The sequence below is a fragment of the Myripristis murdjan genome, chromosome 6 (genome assembly GCF_902150065.1).
Source record: "Myripristis murdjan chromosome 6, fMyrMur1.1, whole genome shotgun sequence".
NCBI lineage: Eukaryota > Metazoa > Chordata > Actinopteri > Holocentriformes > Holocentridae > Myripristis > Myripristis murdjan.
The window spans coordinates 22,146,761-22,167,755 of record NC_043985.1 but is presented as its reverse complement, the minus strand read 5'-3'; the positions used below and the strand labels follow the sequence as shown (position 1 = coordinate 22,167,755).

Sequence of the window (20,995 nt, the reverse complement as noted above, 5' to 3'; positions counted from 1 at the left end):
GACAAAAATAGAGGGGGAGTGAGAGAAAGAGAGACCAACAGACAGAGAGAGAGAGAGAGAGAGAGAGAGAGAGAGAGAGAGAGAGAGAGAGAGAGACTGGGTAAGAGGCTTTTCTGGTTCAATCCCTCAGTAACTGTCACAAGCAGTCAGTCAGTCAGTCACCTGCAGATGATGTTGTTGAGGGCATCCCAGGCAACAAAGTTACTCGCCTGTCTCAGTTTAACGTACAGGTTTGGCTTTCACTGCGCCAACACTGCAAGTTTGTCCAAACAAATTAGTTAAAGTCTTATACTGCCCTTTCAAACTATATTTCCTTTTTCTCATCTAGTCTTAGAACAGTTTTATAAAAGTGGAATTGTGAGGTTTGTATTTTCAAAGTGTGTTTTGTTTCACAGCGAGGTCTGGTGGTGCCACATTGTCAGAAACAATCAAGGTGTTACATCACAGAAGCACAGTTCCTTTGAAAAATAAACTATTCAAGGATTGATGGATGAAAAATCAATTAACACTGTGTTCCTGCCTTGCAGTTTAGTAGGTTGACTTCTGTTTACACAGCATGTTAATTAAAAGACTGACACACAGTGTCTCTCGCTCTCTTCTGCTCTCTCTGTCTCGAAGGAGAGAAGCATGATGCCAAACAGTATCCTGGGATTTGACCTTTGTTTGTCTCATGCACAGTTCTGTCTCCTTGAGCACAACGCACATCTTCACACCATGGTAATCCTCAGAAGGGAAAGTGCGTTTAAGTGTCATCTTGACCCCTCCTTCTCTTTCTCAGCCCTACTCCCTCACTCCACCCTACACACACCCCCTTCTCACTCCACCCCATCCTGTATTAATGCTCCCAATCCTCTTTGTGGGAGAGTGACGTCTGCTACTGTCAGAAACAGAGTTAATCTCAGCAGGCACCGGGAGAACAGAGTGGAGAGAGGCTCCCAGCCTCAGGAATAACCAAGCAGCACTACTAAGCAGGCCCTGACTGCTCTCCCTGGTGGCTGCTGATGCCCTGCATGCCTCCAGCTGGGAAAGATCCAGGGGATAACTGAGTGTGCTGTGCCAAGATAGTGGACCTGATCCACAGGTCAGCTCAAAACTTCCAGCGCTCTGTTCTCCCTTGCCCAAGAGTGTTAGTCGCCTCACTCTCCATGGATGTATGCCGTGAGCAGCTGCAATGAAGACTTTCCTCTAGGCAAAACAATGCTGTTTTGACGGACTTGTTGCTATTGCTGCTTCCATGTTTTTGACAAAATCTTTGGGGTACTGAGAGGATTTTCACCTTTTAGCCAGCATACATCTGCGGGACTGCAAGATTGAGTTTGTTCAATCTTGTATTTTGGCCAATTCTGGGTCAGCTTGTTTTGCACCAGGAGCAAAACAAATGAAACAGTCAAGACTAATCACTGCCATCACAGGTGTGTGTGTGTGTGTGTTAAAGGTGTTCATGTGAATTCAAAGCATCAGGTGTTCATGAGCGTTTATTATTGAGAAAAAAATAGTGTGCTGCTGCAAATTTGAGTATACACTATTGCTGCTACTTTCTTTGTGTGTTAGGGTGTGCGCTTGTGTTTGTGTGTATGTCAGAGATCAGAAGTGTTTAAAGTTTGTGTGTTAGGCGGCAGGGCCTGTGGACATTGTAGCCCTGGATTTCCTAGAAATGGAGGGTCATAGTTATGACCGGTTTGGGGATGGTGAGAGGGACAACTACCAGATTGACTACCGGAGGATTGTAGGGGACATGGAGCCAGCACGACCACGCCTCGCAAGCAGGGATGGAGAACAAGCCCACCCTTTTGGAGTCTATGCCCACACAAGTCCACATGGACACGGGCATGAAACTGCAGCACAGCGATACAGCGCCACACGTATCCAAGCCGGATATGAACCAGAGAGGTCAGTCTTATGCGCTTGAGTCCTCGGACTCTCATATAGACCATGAGATCATGACCTTAACCTGAGTCCAGACGTTCAAAGAATTCATTACACAGAAGTTATCTTTTGTGTCTTTTGTGATTAAGTAACACTTGGCTGGTGAACATCTTCTGTAGCAAGTGCGATGTTTTACTATCTACTGACATTGGCTGTGGGCTTTTAAAAGCCTAGTTGTCAGCTACCTGGGCAGCCAGGATGATATAACCAAATCCTCTTACCTGCAGTACTGCCGTCACAAATGTCTGGAAGGAGTTTCCATTGACAAGGACAGATTCCTTTTTGTCAAGTGTTTTCCTACCTCACATATCAACATTTATAATGGGATCTATCTGTGAGAAAAAGAACAGTTGAAAGAAAGGAGAGTAAAACAACAACAACATATACATAGTCCTTGTAACAGGTTTCTTTGTGACAGTCGACTTCTCCACAAAATCTGGAAACTCTATAATGAACAAGAAATCCCGTGATATAAAATCTAGGATATCCATAAAGCCATTCATTAGCTTTCATGATAGAAAGTCCATACACTGTGTTGCCACATCTTTGTATGCTTATCAAGTATTCAAACCTGGCTCTGAGCAACTGATATTACCTGGTGCACCTGGTGAACATTGTGTGTGTGCACGTGTTTGTTCATATTGCAGCATGGCTGACTACTTGATCAGCGGAGGGACAGGATATGTCCCTGAAGATGGACTAACAGCACAACAGCTCTTTGCTATAGGCGATGGGCTCACATACAAGTAAGATATGCTCCAAGAACAACCAATTACACAGGTTCAGTTCACAGATCCACATCACAATACTGATAATACACTGACACACATGCACATACACTTACATATGAAAGCAAGAGCACACAAATAAACATGCATGCACACAATTATGCATTGTCTCCCATTAAATGGTTGGTAGTCATATCAGTGATGACACATCTGCTTGGGTTTTGGAGGGATTATTATTATTATTAATACCACTTTAAAGAGTCACTGAGCGATTACACAGACATCTGCCATTAAAAGGGAGGTGGACCAACGGTGTGCGTGTGTGTGTGTGCATGTGTGTCAATGGGTGTCTGTGTAGTTTCCTTAATGGAGGCTATATGCAGGCTTTATCAGATTGCAGAGGATAAGTGTGGTAGATTTCAGTGGGTTGAAAGGCCGGCAGATTATCTGTGCTCACTGTCAGCTAAGTCAGAAAACTGCTGCTTCGTAGGAATGTATATCTACAGTTCACATACACAGCTGACACTATATGCTACTACTATGACTATTACTACTAATAATGATACTAATCATTATGATGAATGTGACTTTGTTCTTGTTGTTGTTATCAAATTCTCACATCCCCATTCTGTGTCTCTGTTTTCTCGCTCCTCTTAGTGACTTCTTGATCCTGCCTGGCTTCATAGACTTTACCTCAGATGAGGTGGTGAGTATCTGTGAAGAATAGTAAAAACCAAAAATGATGTTTCCTGGTGCTTTTCATCACTAGTTGTTTACTTGTTTGTGTACCTGTGTCCCTCCACCGGCTTCACCTGTAGCTGAATGAAGTCAACACCCACTGTAATCCTATTTCCTCAATAAGACTGCAGCTGCAGGTCATAGTGTGAAGATTAATTTCTTAGCCTATTTGCAGAAACTTGACCGGCAGTGGGGAAGTGCAATCAAGGTGTGTGTGGATGGCTGTTTCCTGCCACTTATTTTTTCACCATGTTTACACTGGCATGGTACCTGCTTGGGCTACACCCATATCTGTTCTTGTCCCTATCCCACTTATCTCATTTTGATTGGCCATGTTACTGTCCACTTTATTTTTCTGTCCAACCACCGATTGCATATTTAATGCATACTGTATTGCATAAATTTGTTGTGTGAATTAATGTTGATTATCAAGGCAGTCTCCTTCTCTGTAAGTGATGTGATGAAGGGCTGTATGAGCAAATGAATGTGAACTTGAGCTCATTCACAGCTATAAAAGTGTAAATACCATCTAAGCCTGGTATTAAATGAATCAGACACAGTCTGGAGTTTTATTACTGTCTCAAACTTACTTTTGCTGTTCCATTATGAATTACCATTAATGCCATTAATGTTTGTCTGCTATCCAAACAATGAATGGATATCTTTCATTCAGTGAGGTTTCCACTTTCACATAAAAATCTTGCAAAGAGTGTTTTTTTTCTTTCTTTTTCTTTCTTTTTTTAAATTGACTTGTTTTGCTTTTCTCTATGTAAACTCTACTGGGAGATTTAAATTATTTTTTTCGCTGCGGTCACATGGGTTATTGCTGGATAGCAGGTGCTCAAAACAGACGCACACCTGCGCCATGTCACACTCAGCAGGTGAATTTAACAAGTCAGCTTCTAATGTAACAAGAGTGGCTTTTAAGTTGTTTCACTGCATGGCAAAATGATAACAAACTGCCATGTACTGTGAACAAAATTGCAGACTTTGTAATACACAGGCTTTTGTTTGCTATGTGTGTCGTCCTCCATTGAATATTTTCATCATTAAGTAGGTCTTAGGTCTATCCTTACAAAGCTGATGCACACATGCACTCTAAAATGCTTTTGAGTAATTTGGACTAATGCCACAACACAGTTTTTTAGTTTATATCTAGGATTTAATTTTGAAGTTGAAGTCACAATGAAATGACAGATAACTTTTTCACCTTGTAAGCTCATTTTACATGTCATAGTATGCAAGCGCAAATAGCTTGCACTTTTAATTTCAAATCGCATTTCTAAAACTTCAAGGAGGACAGTGTATCTTTGAAGGTTAACTCATTGTGTACCGGTAGGAGTAAATAAAAAATCATCATCATACATCATCACCTTCATCACAGATTACTGAACAATCCAGTCCATCTGCTCTTCATATAAAAATGCTTTTCTCTCCCTGACTGACATGCTCTTGATTTCCACTTTTGAATGATCTGTCCCCATTAAGTTCCACCCCAGTATCGTATTTCAACAGGAAACTCATCACATTAAGGTAGCAGTAAGCTCTCAAGATGTGTGCATTGTGACCCGTCTACCCAGTAAGCTCACAAGGTAATGTTTCTGGTTCTAAACACATCCCACCCTCAGGATCTAACCTCTGCGCTGACAAGGAAGATAACCCTGAAGACGCCTCTCATTTCATCTCCCATGGATACAGTCACAGAGTCATCCATGGCCATCGCCATGGCAGTGAGTATTAAAACAATATAGCCTATCATATGTAACTCCTAATCATTCACCCAGTCTAGTGTAGTACAAGTACCAAAAAAACCCAAAACAACAATAATAATGATAATAATCTGGCCATAAGCTCTTTTCAGAACTGCGTCTGATTGTGATGTACTGTGATGACTGCACTAATATTTATCTTAGAGAATGTTTTGTTCTGCTGTCTCTGATTGGCTGGTTTATTTGTGTTTCAGCTGATGGGTGGGATTGGAATAATCCACCATAACTGCACTGCTGAGTTCCAGGCCAACGAAGTGCGCAAAGTCAAGGTAAGGTGGACATAGCCAACAAAGATAACCACGTAGGAAAAAAATACAAAACCATTTGCGAGATCGTTGAATCCCAGACAGCGTTTAGCCTACAGAATAAGATGTTAAATATGCACAGTCCCTTAATCCTACCATATTTATGGTTTTGTTGCTGCCAGAAATTCGAGCAGGGCTTCATCACAGACCCAGTGGTGATGAGTCCCCATCAAACGGTTGGAGACGTGTTTGAGGCCAAGGTCCGCCATGGCTTCTCTGGGATCCCTGTCACAGAGACTGGCAAGATGGGCAGCAAGCTGGTCGGCATCGTCACCTCTAGAGATATAGACTTCCTTTCTGAGAAGGACCACAACAGACCCCTACAGGAGGTGTGTGTCCTATTTGTGTGTTTATGTATGCAAGTGTTTGCAAGCATCTGTGCATCCTTGAGAGTCATAACCTTTGGGGCATCTACTGAATATGATGTCATTTAAGTGTGGTGTTACAAGATAATTAATTTTATAATGACAAAAAGTTAACTGCTTGAAACAATTTTACCTCTGTTTGATCCAGGCAATGACAAAAAGGGAAGATTTAGTTGTCGCACCAGCTGGTGTCACGCTAAAAGAGGCTAATGATATACTGCAACGCAGCAAAAAAGGTAAACCTGTCAAAGAGGTCATGCTACTGTAGAGTAAAAGTAGAGGGCAATATAAGCAAACAAAACACAAAGGGACAAATGCAGTCTGTCAAAGTAAGTTTTAAAAGGCAATATAGAGCAGAGGTTTTCAAACTTCTTCACATTCACATTAGAAGTGATTTTGCCCTAGGACCCTACTATTAAAAGATATTTTGATTTGCATTAAGTGTTAAATTGTTTGGATGTCATGCCTTAACTCTGAAATTGATTCAAGGTTGTGATATTTAAAAGATAATGTTAAAAAAAAAAAAAAAAAAAAAAACACTTTTGGTCACATTTCTAAGGAACTAAATGATAGTGAAACTAAACTAGTCTTCATTTTGCTGAGGACCCTTTGGAAGGCCCTTAATGACCCCTGGCGGTCCCCAGATGATTTAGTCAGCTTGAACTCCTCGGGCAGGTCATTCCAAAGTCTAGGAGCCCTGATGGCAAAATGTGACTCATACCCTGACTTGAATTTGAACTTGGATGCAGACTTTGACTTTATTTTCCTTTTTATTTCAGACTTGCACTCTGACTCTCTTAACTGTCTGTCTCTCAGGCAAGCTTCCCATAGTGAATGACAGTGATGAGCTTGTGGCCATCATTGCCAGGACTGACCTGAAGAAGAACAGAGATTACCCTCTAGCTTCAAAGGACTCTCGCAAACAGCTGCTGTGTGGAGCTGCCATCGGCACCAGAGAAGACGACAAGTACAGGCTGGACCTCCTCATGCAGGCTGGGGTGGATGTGGTAGTCCTGGTGGGTTCTGACTTTGATGTGACTAAGCTTTCCATTAAGTTAGGATTGGATTATAACTATAATGGGACATCTTTCAGCTAACTGTACCAGCGAGAGTGACAGTCAGCCTACTAATACAGGTTGAAATGGATGTAGTGGTCTCTCACATTTAGGTATTTGAATTACAGGACTCCTCTCAAGGAAACTCAGTATATCAAATCAACATGATAAACTACATCAAACAGAAATATCCTGAACTTCAGGTCGTCGGGGGAAACGGTAAGCTCATATCTTTTTTAAACTCTCTCTCCCACATTTGTGCTGTGGTAACTCCAATCCTAACCTCGCCTCCCTTTTTTGTCTCTTTTCTGAATCTCTGTCTCTCTCTAGTGGTGACAGCAGCTCAGGCCAAAAACCTGATCGATGCTGGTGTGGACGCCCTGAGGGTGGGGATGGGCTGCGGATCGATTTGCATCACCCAGGAAGGTAGGACGAAGAGAAAAAAACTGCTTCTTGTTAGCCATGGACTTTTCAAAATTCAACATACAGACTACATGAGGGACCATGTTACAGTTGAAGTTATAAAATAAATAAATAAATAAATAAAAATATAACTTGGTTTTCACGTGACAAACGTTAAGTGGGGAAAATGCTCGTTTGAGTTGTATTCTGGATGTTTCGCCGCAAACACACAGGATAATGCTCTTGTTCCTCAGTGATGGCGTGCGGACGGCCGCAAGGTACATCAGTGTACAAGGTGGCAGAGTATGCCCGACGTTTTGGAGTGCCAGTCATCGCTGACGGAGGCATCCAGACTGTTGGACATGTGGTGAAAGCTCTGGCCCTGGGAGCTTCCACAGGTGGGAAAATCGTATTTCCCCCAAATCATTACATTGTAGTCATTTACAGTTTAATACTTAGCTGACACTTAAAGTGGTTTATAATGAGTGATCAGGGTTCACTCCCTTGCTCAAAATACCCTTCAGCGGGATACATGGGTGTTGCCTTTTTCCAGCATGATTAAGTCATCGCTTCATGTGACCTTTCACCTTTTGACCTCTGACATTTCTACCTTCAGTGATGATGGGGTCATTGCTTGCTGCAACCACTGAAGCTCCTGGAGAGTATTTCTTTTCGGATGGTGTTCGTCTGAAGAAATACCGTGGCATGGGCTCCTTGGATGCCATGGAAAAAAATAACAACAGCCAGAAACGCTACTTCAGGTACAGGGAGTGGAGTGGGCGTGGGGTGGACCTGCAAAAATTCACAGATTATAGAGAGGGAATAGTAGACTGACAATTGAATATATGGCAGTTCAAAAATGTGACAATACATATTGTTGAGCTCTAAATGTAATTGTGATAATTCTATCATAGTAATCGTGAGAATGAGAGGACTTTCCCAACATAATTTCACAAGCTGTTGATTGAAATTACACCATTATTGAAATAACATGTTTGAATTGTTTACATCCTAGCAAGCTAAGTCACACTTTAATGCTGCTGAATCTGGTCTATAACATCATATTGTGGTTGCATCAAATTGTAAACTCTGTATCACAAATCATATACTGCGAGATGTAATTTTATCCCTATAGGTCAAAACACACTCATACAAATAACCTGATTGTGGCATATTTATATCTTTGTGTGTGTGTGTGTGTGTGTGTGTGTGTGTGTGTGTGTGTGTGTCCAGTGAGGGAGATAAAGTGAAGGTGGCTCAGGGTGTTTCAGGATCAGTACAAGATAAAGGCTCCATCCATAAGTTTGTTCCTTACCTCATTGCTGGTATCCAACATGGCTGTCAGGACATAGGAGCCAAGAGTCTGTCCATACTGCGGTAAGTGTGTGTGCATGTGTGTATGTGTGGGTTTAACAAGACATTTACTGCGTCTGTTTGTACGAGCTTTGGCCTGGCGTGACCTGTGCATCTTTGCCCAGATCCATGATGTACTCCGGAGAGCTGAAGTTTGAGAAGAGAACCATGTCTGCTCAGGTGGAGGGGGGAGTGCATGGCCTCCACTCGTAAGTCTGACTCCTGACCCCTGACTTTTGACCCTTGACCCCTGGTGGCTTCCTCCCCTTGCCTCCAGCTCCTCTCCTTGTTCCAATCCTTTTTTTTTTTTTTTTTTTTTTTTTTTGCTAAATGGCATTTCTGTTGTTGTGTCCTTGTGATCCTTCCTCTTTTATACGTGTGTTATCGACTATACTCTTGTCTAATTTATTTGGATAGAGTATCATTTAGTGGTGGCAGAGGTGGCTTGGGAAATCCTGGCATCTTATGTGTTGCCTCCCTGCCTGAACATGAAATGTTTACTGTCTAATACTTGCAATGATTTCTACTGTTCACCCCCTAGCCGAAAACCTTTCACTGTCAAATGAAATGTAATTTATTCAAGGCTAGCAGCATCAAATTGTCTTCTCTCTTCCTTTTCTTACTCATGCTCTCATGTTAGATATTCTTTTGTGCCATGTAAGTACATCCATGCTGTCATTGCACCTCCATCCTCGTGTTTCATCCATTCATCGCTGCCCAACATTGTTTTTGTAGTGATCAAATGTTATCATATGACACATTCACTGCTGACAGTCGTGTTTTTCCTCGCCAAATGCAGTTATGAGAAACGGCTTTACTGAGGGAGGAGGAGGAGGAGGAGGAATCACTCAGTCAGCACCAAATGTCCCATCACCAGCATCAACAAGCAGATACAATGGAGGCATATGATCAAACTACAAACAGAAAGCCATGGTGGCTGTACAACGTCACCGCTCCAGAACCTGACTTTGCTCCTTTTTCTCTCCCTCTGTTGTTCTTGTTTGTCTCCTCTGACCCCTTCAAGGATTGATATTACATCACACTTTAACCTGAAGACTAAACTTCAAAAATCAGGTGTACGGGCTCATAGAAGAGAGTCACGTGATTGCACACCACCTGGGATCTTAATCTGTGTTTTCTTCCTCTCTGTCCAAGGTGTAGCGGGGTAATGTTATTGGATGGGTGAGCCAAGGTAACACATGGCAGTTTAGCCTTGGCTGAAACTGCTCCTCTGAGCTCTTTCTGAGTTACATGGGCAGCCAAGGAGACATATATCAAGCGTGTCATTGCTTATCTAAAGAGAGGTGTGCCTTCCCTTTGGCGTCTGAGTTGCACCCTGACAGCAGAGCAAATACAACAGATTTTGCAAAGGTACAGCCCAGCCCTTACAGATTCTGCATGTTTATGAACTCAACATATCAAATATTTGCAGGAACCTAGACAGTTAAATTGTCGGTTTAAAAAAACTGCCTTTGGCAACACTTGAAATTTATATGTAAAAATTGCTTTTTTTTCTCCAACAAGGAAAGTGATGAATCAAAGTTAAATAGCCTCTGGCAGTACTGCAGCTCTCTGCTGAAGTTCAAAGAAAACTCTAGCAAGTTTAAGCAAATTCTAAGTTATTGTATATTTACTCAAACTCACACTCACTTAACCTGCACATAATACTGATTAATTAAGCACAGTTATATTCTAACTGGCCTCCTTAAGGTATCACAACATTGGATTTCCCTCAAATTAAGCAAGTTCAGAGCAATGTTCAAACAGGTGAAAAATTCAACCTGTTACCGGATAGAAATGTGCGTCTTTGAAAAGGATTCTCTGGGTGCACGCTGTACATCTTGATGGCTTAGCTTGCATGTCAGTTCTGTATTGTAATCTGTGTCTCAGCTATTTTTTATTATGAAATCTGCATACATGCTACACTAGTGCAGAAAGGACTAAAGCTAAGCATCAGCCTTAACTCAAATAAACACAATGTAACCAGAGCGCCTTAAAGGGGAAATTCAAGTATAGTCATATTCTGGATTTATTTATTTTGATCTCTTTTAGTGTAGAATACACTTGGCAGCAAAATGTTTTATGACTGATATCGAGTGTCTCTGATTTGTTTGACGACGGGATGATTGTGTGATGAGGTGTGTGCTGTAAAAATAAGCTGATACATTAATGTTGTACCACAACAGAGTATCCACCATCAAGTAAGTATATTTTTAATTGTTTCTTGTTTTTACTTTTCACTTTCAAATGTGAACTTACCTGACTATAACTCAAAGCAACACTCCATTTTTTTGTAAGATGGCAAAACTACAAAGGGTTCTGATACATTTCCTTTGACATAAACAATCCTACTTTGTAGAAAAGCATCATTATTAACATGGCAATGGACTGTATACATAAGATAGATAATATAGCTTAGATATTTTTCTTCTTTCAGGCTCAGAACGTTACAAATGAAATGGTGAGTCAGTGGAGTAGGGTAATCACTTAACTGATAAACCAGTTTTGGTTTATTGGTCTAGGGTTGCAGTCAACAACATTTTTTTTTTTTTTTTTTTTTAGTTGATTCATCAACTTTTAATATTATTTTCACAATTTCCTTGAACGTTCTAAACACATTTTAATATTAAAACAATATTTACATAAACTAGTCTTTCATAAACACTGGGTCTTAAGAGGTCACTTTGCTGCAATTTTACCATATAGATGGACTATGTCATTAGTTTACAAAATGACAAAAGGTCTTACTCCTAGAAATTGTCTACTTCCAACATTCATCCTTGGATTTCAGAATTATATTAGTTGTACATAATTTTGCATGAATAAGAATAAAGAGAATTTTAACATAGGCTGTCATTTCAACATTTTTGTGTTAACTCAGAGAAGAATATTTTGACGAATTCTGCACAAGCAATACTCATCTCATCACAGTTTTGCACCTCAAAAATGTCTTCATAAGTCATATGCACTAAAATCAGATAGCCTGTTCGGTTTTTTCCTCAATCAAAGATTTCAGTATTGGGGCACCCCATTAGCTCACTGGAAAAGAGCATGTACCATGAGTTAAGGCTGAGTCCTGATCGCAGCATCCTGTGTTAAAAATCCAACCTCAGGCCATTTGCTGCATGTCGTCCCCTCCCTCAGTATTTCTTAATGATGTTTACCACTGTAGACTGGAATTGTGTCTACATGATCACTAATTGTTAGTCACTTTGGAATATGAACATCTGCTAATTGCATAACGCTAACTGCAAAATCAAATCAAGCCCCTGATAACATGTTCAAGGGGCTCAGATCATAATATGCACAGAGTCACAGTCACATTTACAATCACATAATTTGTGGGAAAATCAGGAAAAACTCAGCAGGAGCCTCTTAAGGTTTATAAGTGAACTATTTATCTGTGGCATTCTTTCTGCTTTGACTGTTACATTCATGAATGCAAGTAAATTAGGTTAAAAAAGAAAGACTGACTCAAGTTTACTTGGATATCTTCTTGGCACATAATGAAAGACAATGCCGGTATTTGAGTGTGGCCTCATTTAAAACATGTGAGATGCATAAAGACTGTGTATAATATAACATTGTTTAAGCCCATATTGTTGTCCCAAAGCCACTGAGGGCTGTGCTGTTTAGGCTACAGGCTTTTCCTTTCACAGGTTCTGACATTTCAATTAGGAACATTGCCTCAAATATCAAAATATTGCAAAATTTAGACAATTTAATGCTGATGCTTGAGACAGTGTTTAAGCATTTATATGCTTTAAGCAATAGACATTTGGTCCTTGACATTCTTATACAGATGAGCATTTAAGGTGGCATCCAGCAGGTGTCAAAAAGCACTGATTCTTTCATGAGTTTCCCATAAGATTGTAACAAAAACATGACTGAGAAGAGGAAAGCATTGAGAAGATGCTGAAAAAACAGTAAGTTTCTTATAAAGTCACCCTTAAAAATTCATTTTTATATGTTGTAGTATCAACTGTACAGTTTCAAAAATTAACAAGTTGGTCTTGCATTTTGTATGAATAAATATCATTGCCCATTGAGTTTTTACTTTACAATAGTTCAGTTAATTATTTTCATCTTTATAGCTATTTTGACATACAGTTAAATTCTTCCATTCAAACTTAATCTGCATCTGCTATGTTCTGTATTTTACAAATCTATGTTCAGTCCAACCAGAACTGGAATTATTCAGCTTCCTACAGTTCGATGGTGTCACTACAAACACTCAGAGAGTCAATTTGTCTGCACACGTTGATAAACTCTGCCTGTACAGCCAGATCCTGCTCCAGCTGTTTACTTTCACTCAGGTGTTCAGTCCCTGCTAGACGGCCAGATCCTTGACTATCCTGAGAGGCTAAGCTCAGGGTTCGGTAACGCCTGTGATAAGGCAGGTGGGGTATTGCCCGTGGAAGACTGTTCTGTGTAAAGCTTTGCCCTTTGTTTGCCCAGGGATGTGGGCGCATCTTCCCTGCCTCCCTGGGACTGCAGCACAGGCCCTGGGATGAGCCAGTCTGAGAAGCTCGGCACAAGGAGCCAGAGTTACCCCCTCTCCGACGCCAATGCTCAGGTGATGATGGAGGCTTGTTGTGGAATGAGACAGTGCCACGTGGCTGGGAAGGTCTTGAGTTGGATAGAGGGTTCTCTTGATCCATGTCTCCACAGGAAGAGGTTCGGTAAAGGACATTCTCCACAGCATTAGGGCCTTGCTTTAAGGTACCTTTGCTAGGAGAGCTCAAGGAAAGGCTGGAGGAGGTGTGGAGCAGTCTTGGCAGACCAAAGAGACTGTGGGAGAACAGAGCTTCACTGAACAGGGCCTGGTCAATGCTGCGGGACAAGTCTATGGGGGATGGGGGTCGAAGGTCCACAGTAGAGTCAGTGTCCAGACCTAAGCTATCCAATGAGGATAGCTGTGGCTCAACTCCACTTTTATGCTCCCGTGGTGGGCTAGGGGGTGTAGGTAGTGGGAGAATGGAAATCCTGGTTTGGCTGGGATGGGGGGCAGAGTTCAGTCCATTTTGAGGGGCATCCACTATTGAGCAAAGAGGAAGAGCCTCTGACTGTCCCTTAGTGATGACCTCACAGACTACCAGCCTTTCTTGCTTGTCCTGGGACCAGGAACAGTGGGAAGGGAGGACAGGAGAATTTACTCCTCCCTGAGATGGAACGGTTAATCCTCCTGAGGGGGAGCCACAAGATAGGCGGGACCAGTTCCCAGGCCGTTGATGACCAATAATCCTGATGGAGGAGTTAGTGTGACAGAATAGAGGCTGTGTGCCAATCAGAGACAGACTGAGACACACCCCCACCTCACAGAGTCTACAGGCCACCTGGTAGCCCCACCAAGGCCAGGGCTGGAACCCATAGCCGCTGACGCCACCCAGACCGAGAGCATGTAGGATCCCATAGAGCTGTAGCCCTCCACACCCTAACAAACACAGTGAAGCCCCAACTCCAGCAGCTGCTGCCCTGCCCCAGTCCTCCACCTTGTAAAAGGGGCAACTTGCAGGTCGCTTCATTTCAGGGGATCCTCCACTCTCTCCATTGTCATTCAGCCTGTAGATGTGTTTGGTCTCAGCTTGCATGAAGCAGTAGAAGATGAGGTAGAAGCATGAGAGAAAGACGGAGAGGCACACAAACACACCCAGAGGGAGGAGGAAGATAAGGGCAGGGAGGGTTGGTAAAACCTGGAGTAGGCCAACACACCCGAGAGAAATCCCAAAATGCAGCAGGGACAAACAGACTAAAAGGCAGGGTCTGGGCAAGGCTGAGAAAGAAGTGGAAAGGGAGAGTGGGAGTGATAGACGTGTTCGTAGGCGCAATGAAATAAGGAGGAAAGCCAGGGAAAAGGCTGAGGTCAAACACGGGAAAGGCAGCTCAGAGAGGAGCAGGGAGCCTAGAGGGGGAAGACGGTCTTGGTGACTATAAGCATCATAGAGCAGGCAGAAAGCTCTGATCCCTGCAAATGCCAGGAGGAACAGGTGCAGTAGGGTGAAACACAGGCCTCCTGGGGGACAAAGCAAAGGCAGGCCTAACAAGCAGACAACAGAGATTAGGCCAAACACAGTGAAGACAGATCCCAGACCATAGATGTGTAGCTCCCAAGCCAATCCCCATGTAGCAAGGGCAGAGTTCCAGTCAGAATACAGGGGGACGAAGAGGGGTGGGCTAAAGGCCACAGAGGGGTCCAGGGAGTCGTTGGATGTGAAATCATCTTGGTAGACTGGAGTCCAGGACTGGTTTGAGATTTTGCAGGGTGTGACAGTAGGGTTCATGTTATCCTCTGAGAGAGAGAATGTACCACTGGTCTTTGAGTCCTGCTGCTCCGTTTTTGAGGACTCATCTGTGAAACAAATACCATAAAGTAACAGATTAACAATCAGTTTTAGTGATTTTGTCAATAAACTAATGTAACATTTGATTAGAAAAATATCTATCTATCTATCTATCTATCTATCTAAGTCAATATCGGGTATACTGATTTTGAAACAGGGCATTTCTGTTTGACAAACACGTAACCTTAATTTAGGATACATTCTTGGTTAACACTGTAGATAATGAGGACATAAACTTCAATTCAAAACAACTAAAGGAATGAAAGAATAAATGTAGGCCAAAGTAAGCGTGTCCATGCCAGTAAACGTGGACTGTATAAAAAGAGAGCAAGGGAGAATCTGTAGTGTGTGAAATGAGTTAATCCATAATAAAACAGAGCAGGCTGGTAACTGGGAATCTCTAACTGGGTCATGGAGAGAGCGAGAGCAGAGCAAGAGAGTGTATGTGTGTTTGTGGCAAGAGAGAAAGAGAGGGAGATGTGTGTATATTAGCTAGTATTGACCTCATTGCTGCTCTCATTTTGCATAGCTATTAATAAGCATGGTCAAGTGGTGCTTCGCTTTTAGTGGACTAATGTTGCATCATTTTAAAAGAATTTTCAGGGACAGTTAATGAGTAACGTATTTATCTTGTGACTGTGTTATCACTAAATAATGTAGGCTTTTTATTATCTATGTGTGAGGACGTCCAGTAAAACAACACATTTGCCCTGATTTGACTTAGGTTAAATCAGGGCATCTGCTGATTAAAACTGGAATTCTTCTCACATACCAGTGGTAGAATGTATTGTCAATGCTACATCAGTAAATGGTGTTTCAGTTTCATGAAAAAAAAAACAAAACAAACAAACAAACAAACAAAAAAAAAACAAAAACAAAACTAAACTAAAAAGCATCTTATTTATGGGCCAAACTGCTGTACATCCTCTTGTGGCAAAGTCCCTACAGTTTTTAATGAGAGTTGGTCCAAGGGCAATTCTAAACTTACTCAACTAAATTTGGGTCCTGGGCTAAAAAAAAAGCCTACCTGCATCAGACCTGTCAGTGTTAAATGAACAGGCAGCCAGAGGTGGGTGGTGTTTTGTAACACAGTTGTGTCAGATACATATGTGCACACACACACACACACACACACACACACACACACACACACACACACACACACACACACACACACACACACACATGTACGCGCGCATGCCTGTGGGCACATCATTTGCTTTGACAAGTGCACATATGTGTGTCTGTGTTGGCTCTGTGTGTGCAGGGGTGTACTGTATGTGGGTCATGTTATCCACTGGTCCACGGTTACTGTGGGACCAGTGCTTTTTTTTTCCTGGCTTTCCTGCAAGCACAAACTAGGGGAGAGAGGGAGATGGGAGACTGAAGGGTATATTTGGGAGGAGAACCAAAGCTTGGGGGAGTGAAGTGATGCAAACCACTCTGTGAATGTAAAGCAACTGTGTTTGCCAGCAGAATACATATCACAAATACTGCAGTGGCACATAGACCTGAAGTGTTTCAGGTATATATTTTTTTTTACCTTGTATACAGGATTGAGGCGAAAACAGCAATTCTAAATCAAATGAAACAGTGCCAAAACAATCCAGGATTCTTATATTTATAACAACAAAGCGATACCTGTGATTAGTGTCAAGTTTGAGAAAATATGCATTCTCCTAAGATAGGTCTTACAGTAAGACTATGCTATATTCAGTAATCCTACATGGGAGTCCTACCTTTATCAGCCTCTGTGCCAGTAGCTCCTCTGTGTAACGTATGATCTGTAAAATCATATAACCCATCTCCAGTCTCTTTCATTTGTTCAGTCCACTCCTGTAGCTTTCCCTGTGTATTAACAGAAGGATCTGTGGTCAATGCCCAACTTCCAGTGGCTGGTGGAGGGGTAGGGTGTTCAGGACTGGGCCCAGGCCCAGTAGACAACGCAGAAGAATTGTCCAAGTCTGGACTAGCTGACGTAAGTGAACCAAAGGGAGGAGCAGGTAAGTGGCCAACGGTAGCTTCATTTTCTTTGGCTGATAAAGTTGTCTGAGTCTCTGCTGTCTGTGTAGAACCATTTATGTCCCAGGTGCTGTTCTCAGTTGGCCCATGCTGAAATGCTTGTTCCTGGGTAGTGTTTGGTGATACACTTGCTGATAAAGATCCTTTTGGGCTGGCATACTCCTTGGAAGTCATAATCTCTGCAGCACTCTCTGTTGGGCTGGATCTTGTAAACCATTTTTCACTAGGATACAAAACTGACATCTCTGAACTCTCTTGTATATCACTGTATTCACCAATGACCCCCTGTCTGTCAGCCTCATCAAATGATGATGAGGGCCAATTCAAAGGTAGAGCCAAGAAGTCGGTCATCTCGGGAACAAACAGAGGATGTGTAGCTGCTAAACTGGGTCTCTGAGAGGACTGTGGGAGATGCTGCGCCTCTGTCTCAGTGTCTGGCTTTGGTGTTTCTGTGACATTTTCTAAGGCTGAGGCTACAACATGAAGTGAGAGAGGCAAGAAGAAAGACAGGAGAAGATAAAGATTCCACGAAGAGAACATGGTGGGCATCTTGTACACTCCTCTACAAAGTCACATGCTGTAGGCTGTGAGGGGACCGTCGAGCCACGTGGTTGATGTGACTGTGACCTCAGGTCTCAGTAGATCTCATGCTTACAATACCTGAAGACACAAAGCATAAATCATGCGCAAGTCACAATCACCAGAATCACATATGGTGTTATAAATTGCTGGCATGTCTAAAAGCAAGCCATATGGGATAAGAACTAAAAATGTACAATAAGATAACAATTCTACTGATGTGGATATCATTTTATAAAAATTGCATATTGAAAAGATGTATCCTGGCTTTCTTAAGTCTGGACAGCTGAGTCTAATTACACACACACAAACACACACACACAGACACACACACACATGCACACACACACACAAGAGTACACAGAGACAGAAATAAAAATGGACACAAAAATGTGCACGTACGCAGAGTCTTACCTTTCTTGCTTCCCTTTCTGTTCGGTTTCCTCTAGTCCATCTCGTCTCAGGGCTCTTACCTCATTAATAGCCCACTCTGCCGCTGCCTCTCTCAAGTTTAAACACATCTGCTGCACTGTACTACTGCATGCCTGCAGTCTCTGCGTAGCACTCTGTGTCCTTTCATGCTCACTGTGCTGTGCCCCTCTCCATCAGAAAGCCGACACATGGGACAGACCCCACCTCCTCTAGACAACCCCCACTGTCCCACACACTGCTGCTGCACAGACCTGCCAGTGAGCTTTCCTGTTTGTCTGTGTGCAGGATCCCATTCTGCATGGACTGTGGCATCGCATGAATCACACTCAGTATCATCTCCTTCATGATTGTCTCCCTCTCCCGCACACACTCACACACTCACACAATCTTTCTGTTGTCTGTGCCTTGTGATGTGATGTGGGATATGAATGTAGCATTGTTGAAATCAAATCTCACTGGAAAACGGACTACTGGAATCGGCAATGCTATGGGAGTTGAATAAAAACAGAAGTAATGTGCACACACACACACACACAGAAGAGAAGAGAAGAGAAGAGAAGAGAAGAGAAGAGGAGAGGAGAGGAGAGGAGAGGAGAGAAGAGAAGAGAAGAGAAGAGAAGAGAAGAGAAGAGAAGAGAAGAGAAGAGAAGAGAAGAGAAGAGACCATAAATATGTCATAGGGACCAAGGTTCAGGCACATCAACCAACAGGCAGGCAGTCCTGCACTGAACTAATGAACAGATCAATGTATGGTATTGAGTGCAATTTACAGCTGTTGCCGTGCCCTTCCCCTTCTTTCAAAGTAAATATAAAATAGGTTGCTCAGGGGAGTTCATTTTGAAACATGCCTGGACATGAATCCAAATACAATTCAGAATGTTCTCACTGAATCTAGTATTTCATGCACCTAGTTTCATCAAATATTGCTGGAGATAAAACTCATTGCAATTTAAATGCATGTGCATATGTAATGCATAATGCATGATACAGGTCTCATGTGTGAATGTGTACATGCTGTACTCAAGCCTATAGTGGAATAGATGCACTGTTTCAACTACTGACCTAAAGTCCTTGATTGCTATTCACATGACCCTGCAACCTTGTCAATTATGGTGGCTAGAGGCTGTTACAGCTGCAATCACTCTGTGTGATGACACTGTGTTCAGTTTATTATCCTCTTTTCAATGCTACCCAGGCTGCTCAGATGTTGTTTTTAACCCAGTGGGGGAAATCCAGCAGCCTCATGGCCTAATTCAGTTCCCTTTTGCTTTTAAAATAGACACTGATCCACATACCTTCAAATGCATTTAAAGTCAGAGTTTGAAGTACAGTCTTGTGTTATGTGGGTTTTCTGTTTGGCTGATGGAGAGTTCTGAAAAGTTTTATACTAAATCCTTCAGTGACCACTGTTGATATACCATTTATGAAGCCATAAATATTATTGCAAGTGCATTGTGTCGGGAAGGACAGACTAATAAATGAATGAGTGAATGAATAATGAATAATGACTCAATGAATTAATAACTTACAGAGCAAACAGCACAGAACTTGAATGGATTACAATGATAACTGCTCTGTTTGCTGTGGCTGCAACAAAATAAAATGTAAAATTATAGTTATTTGCTCTGGTAACAAGTCTGTAGGGCCGTAAAGTGTGTCACACTTGCTTGAGAACTGTGCAGAGATGTTGTAATTCATTGTGGCTATAGCCTGAAAACAGAAAAAAAAAAAAAAAAAAAAAATTGCTGAAACTGCTGAAAGCCAACATTTGAATCTGTGTCCAGATGTGTTATGCGAGACTAGCAAACTATTATTAAGACTGTGCAACTGCAAACTAGTAAACCTAGCTGGTCAGCATCATTAAATATACCCTTTACTGAGTAGAACTCCTTAAATACTACAAACTACTGAAGTTAAGCCAAATTTTAGTAGAAAAGAAAAGTCTGTTGACTTTAAACATCTAATGGACAGTGTCTGAAAGGATCTCTCCACTGCTTTGGTCCTTGCTGTAAAACTCACACCTCAGTGAATTGCAGCTTACCTGAAGTAAGTTTATGCAGAGACTTCTGATGGCAATGATACACATAAAAATGACCACTGCTCCAGCCATCTTGGTACAATATGATAATTTGAATGGGAGAGACTGCTCTACTCCATTCAAGTTCAGGATATAATGTTTTTACCCCATTCCATTTGTCTGCTTAAGGATATCTCTAAAGGTCATTAACATATTTGCATGAAACTTTGCAGAAACGTTGGTCATGGGTTAAGGAGGATCTGATTAAGTTTTTATGCTGATTGGCCAAAGTCGGGCATGGCAGTGCTTGGCTTTGCATAAAAGGACACATAACTTTTGAACAGATTCACGCAGCATCATGAAACTTTGTGGAAAGGTTTTTCACGGGGGAACGAAAAACTGATTAACTTTCCAAAACAACTGGCTAAAGGGAACAGGGGTGAGCATGATTAACTTTTGATGAACATCCAGCATGTGAAACTGGCATGTCTCGACAATTGCATAGCAATATTTTCTTGTGTGCTTTCTAATTATAACATGGAAACATGAAACACAAAGTCTGCATCAGAATATCAATCCTAATATATGGCTCTGATAGCAAACAAATTAGCTTCAGAACAATGAGGCATGGTGGGGGTCATAGGTTAAATACGTCACCACTCATCATTTATATGCATCAGCACAGAAGAAGGAAAAGAGAGAGGGACATTTCAAACCATTTAGACAGTTAGTCAATGGTGAAGATAGGGACTTCCCGAGGGGCCTGATTGACCCGCTATCTGATGAGGGCACAGGAAAGCACCAACCCAGCCGTAACTAAGGGGGCTGGAAAAGAACAATGGCAGGCCAAACATATGAGCTCAGTTAGGGACATTGCCAAATTATTGCCGCCTCACACTTGCTGTCCAAAGTCGTTGGGCAACTGGTCTCTGTTTAGACAAGTCATCCTCCAACAAGACAGAG

The 20,995-nt window shown here is 42.0% G+C and overlaps 2 protein-coding genes across 2 annotated transcripts; one reads left to right on the top strand and one right to left on the bottom strand.

Moving 5' to 3' along the window:
- The first annotated feature begins 886 nt into the window (after positions 1–886).
- Positions 887–11,490, top strand: impdh1a (IMP (inosine 5'-monophosphate) dehydrogenase 1a). Its single transcript, XM_030053380.1, has 16 exons — positions 887–1,890; positions 2,574–2,672; positions 3,312–3,360; positions 5,021–5,122; positions 5,356–5,430; positions 5,589–5,795; positions 5,980–6,067; positions 6,648–6,847; positions 7,015–7,105; positions 7,217–7,312; positions 7,543–7,686; positions 7,905–8,049; positions 8,522–8,665; positions 8,767–8,850; positions 9,282–9,298; positions 9,441–11,490. The coding sequence occupies exons 1-16, from the start codon at positions 1,655–1,657 to the stop codon at positions 9,548–9,550; spliced, it is 1,887 nt and encodes a 628-aa protein (XP_029909240.1). The 5' UTR covers positions 887–1,654; the 3' UTR covers positions 9,551–11,490.
- A 1,094-nt stretch (positions 11,491–12,584) lies between these two features.
- Positions 12,585–18,142, bottom strand: prrt4a (proline rich transmembrane protein 4a). The gene is made up of 3 exons (XM_030054235.1): positions 17,998–18,142; positions 16,722–17,664; positions 12,585–14,990 (listed from the first exon to the last, which is right to left on the bottom strand). The coding sequence occupies exons 2-3, from the start codon at positions 17,551–17,553 to the stop codon at positions 12,847–12,849; spliced, it is 2,976 nt and encodes a 991-aa protein (XP_029910095.1). The 5' UTR covers positions 17,554–17,664; positions 17,998–18,142; the 3' UTR covers positions 12,585–12,846.
- Between the last annotated feature and the right edge of the window lie 2,853 nt (positions 18,143–20,995).

Bases quoted from the DNA above. Each gene is read 5' to 3' on its own strand.
- impdh1a (XM_030053380.1), top strand. From the start codon at position 1,655: ATGGAGGGTCATAGTTATGACCGGTTTGGGGATGGTGAGAGGGACAAC. The intron at 5,431-5,588 runs GTAAGGTGGACA...TGTTGCTGCCAG, and splicing joins ACGAAGTGCGCAAAGTCAAG to AAATTCGAGCAGGGCTTCAT. The intron at 8,666-8,766 runs GTAAGTGTGTGT...ATCTTTGCCCAG, and splicing joins AAGAGTCTGTCCATACTGCG to ATCCATGATGTACTCCGGAG.
- prrt4a (XM_030054235.1), bottom strand. From the start codon at position 17,553: ATGCCCACCATGTTCTCTTCGTGGAATCTTTATCTTCTCCTGTCTTTC. The intron at 14,991-16,721 runs GTAGGACTCCCA...TTTGTTTCACAG, and splicing joins TGGCACAGAGGCTGATAAAG to ATGAGTCCTCAAAAACGGAG.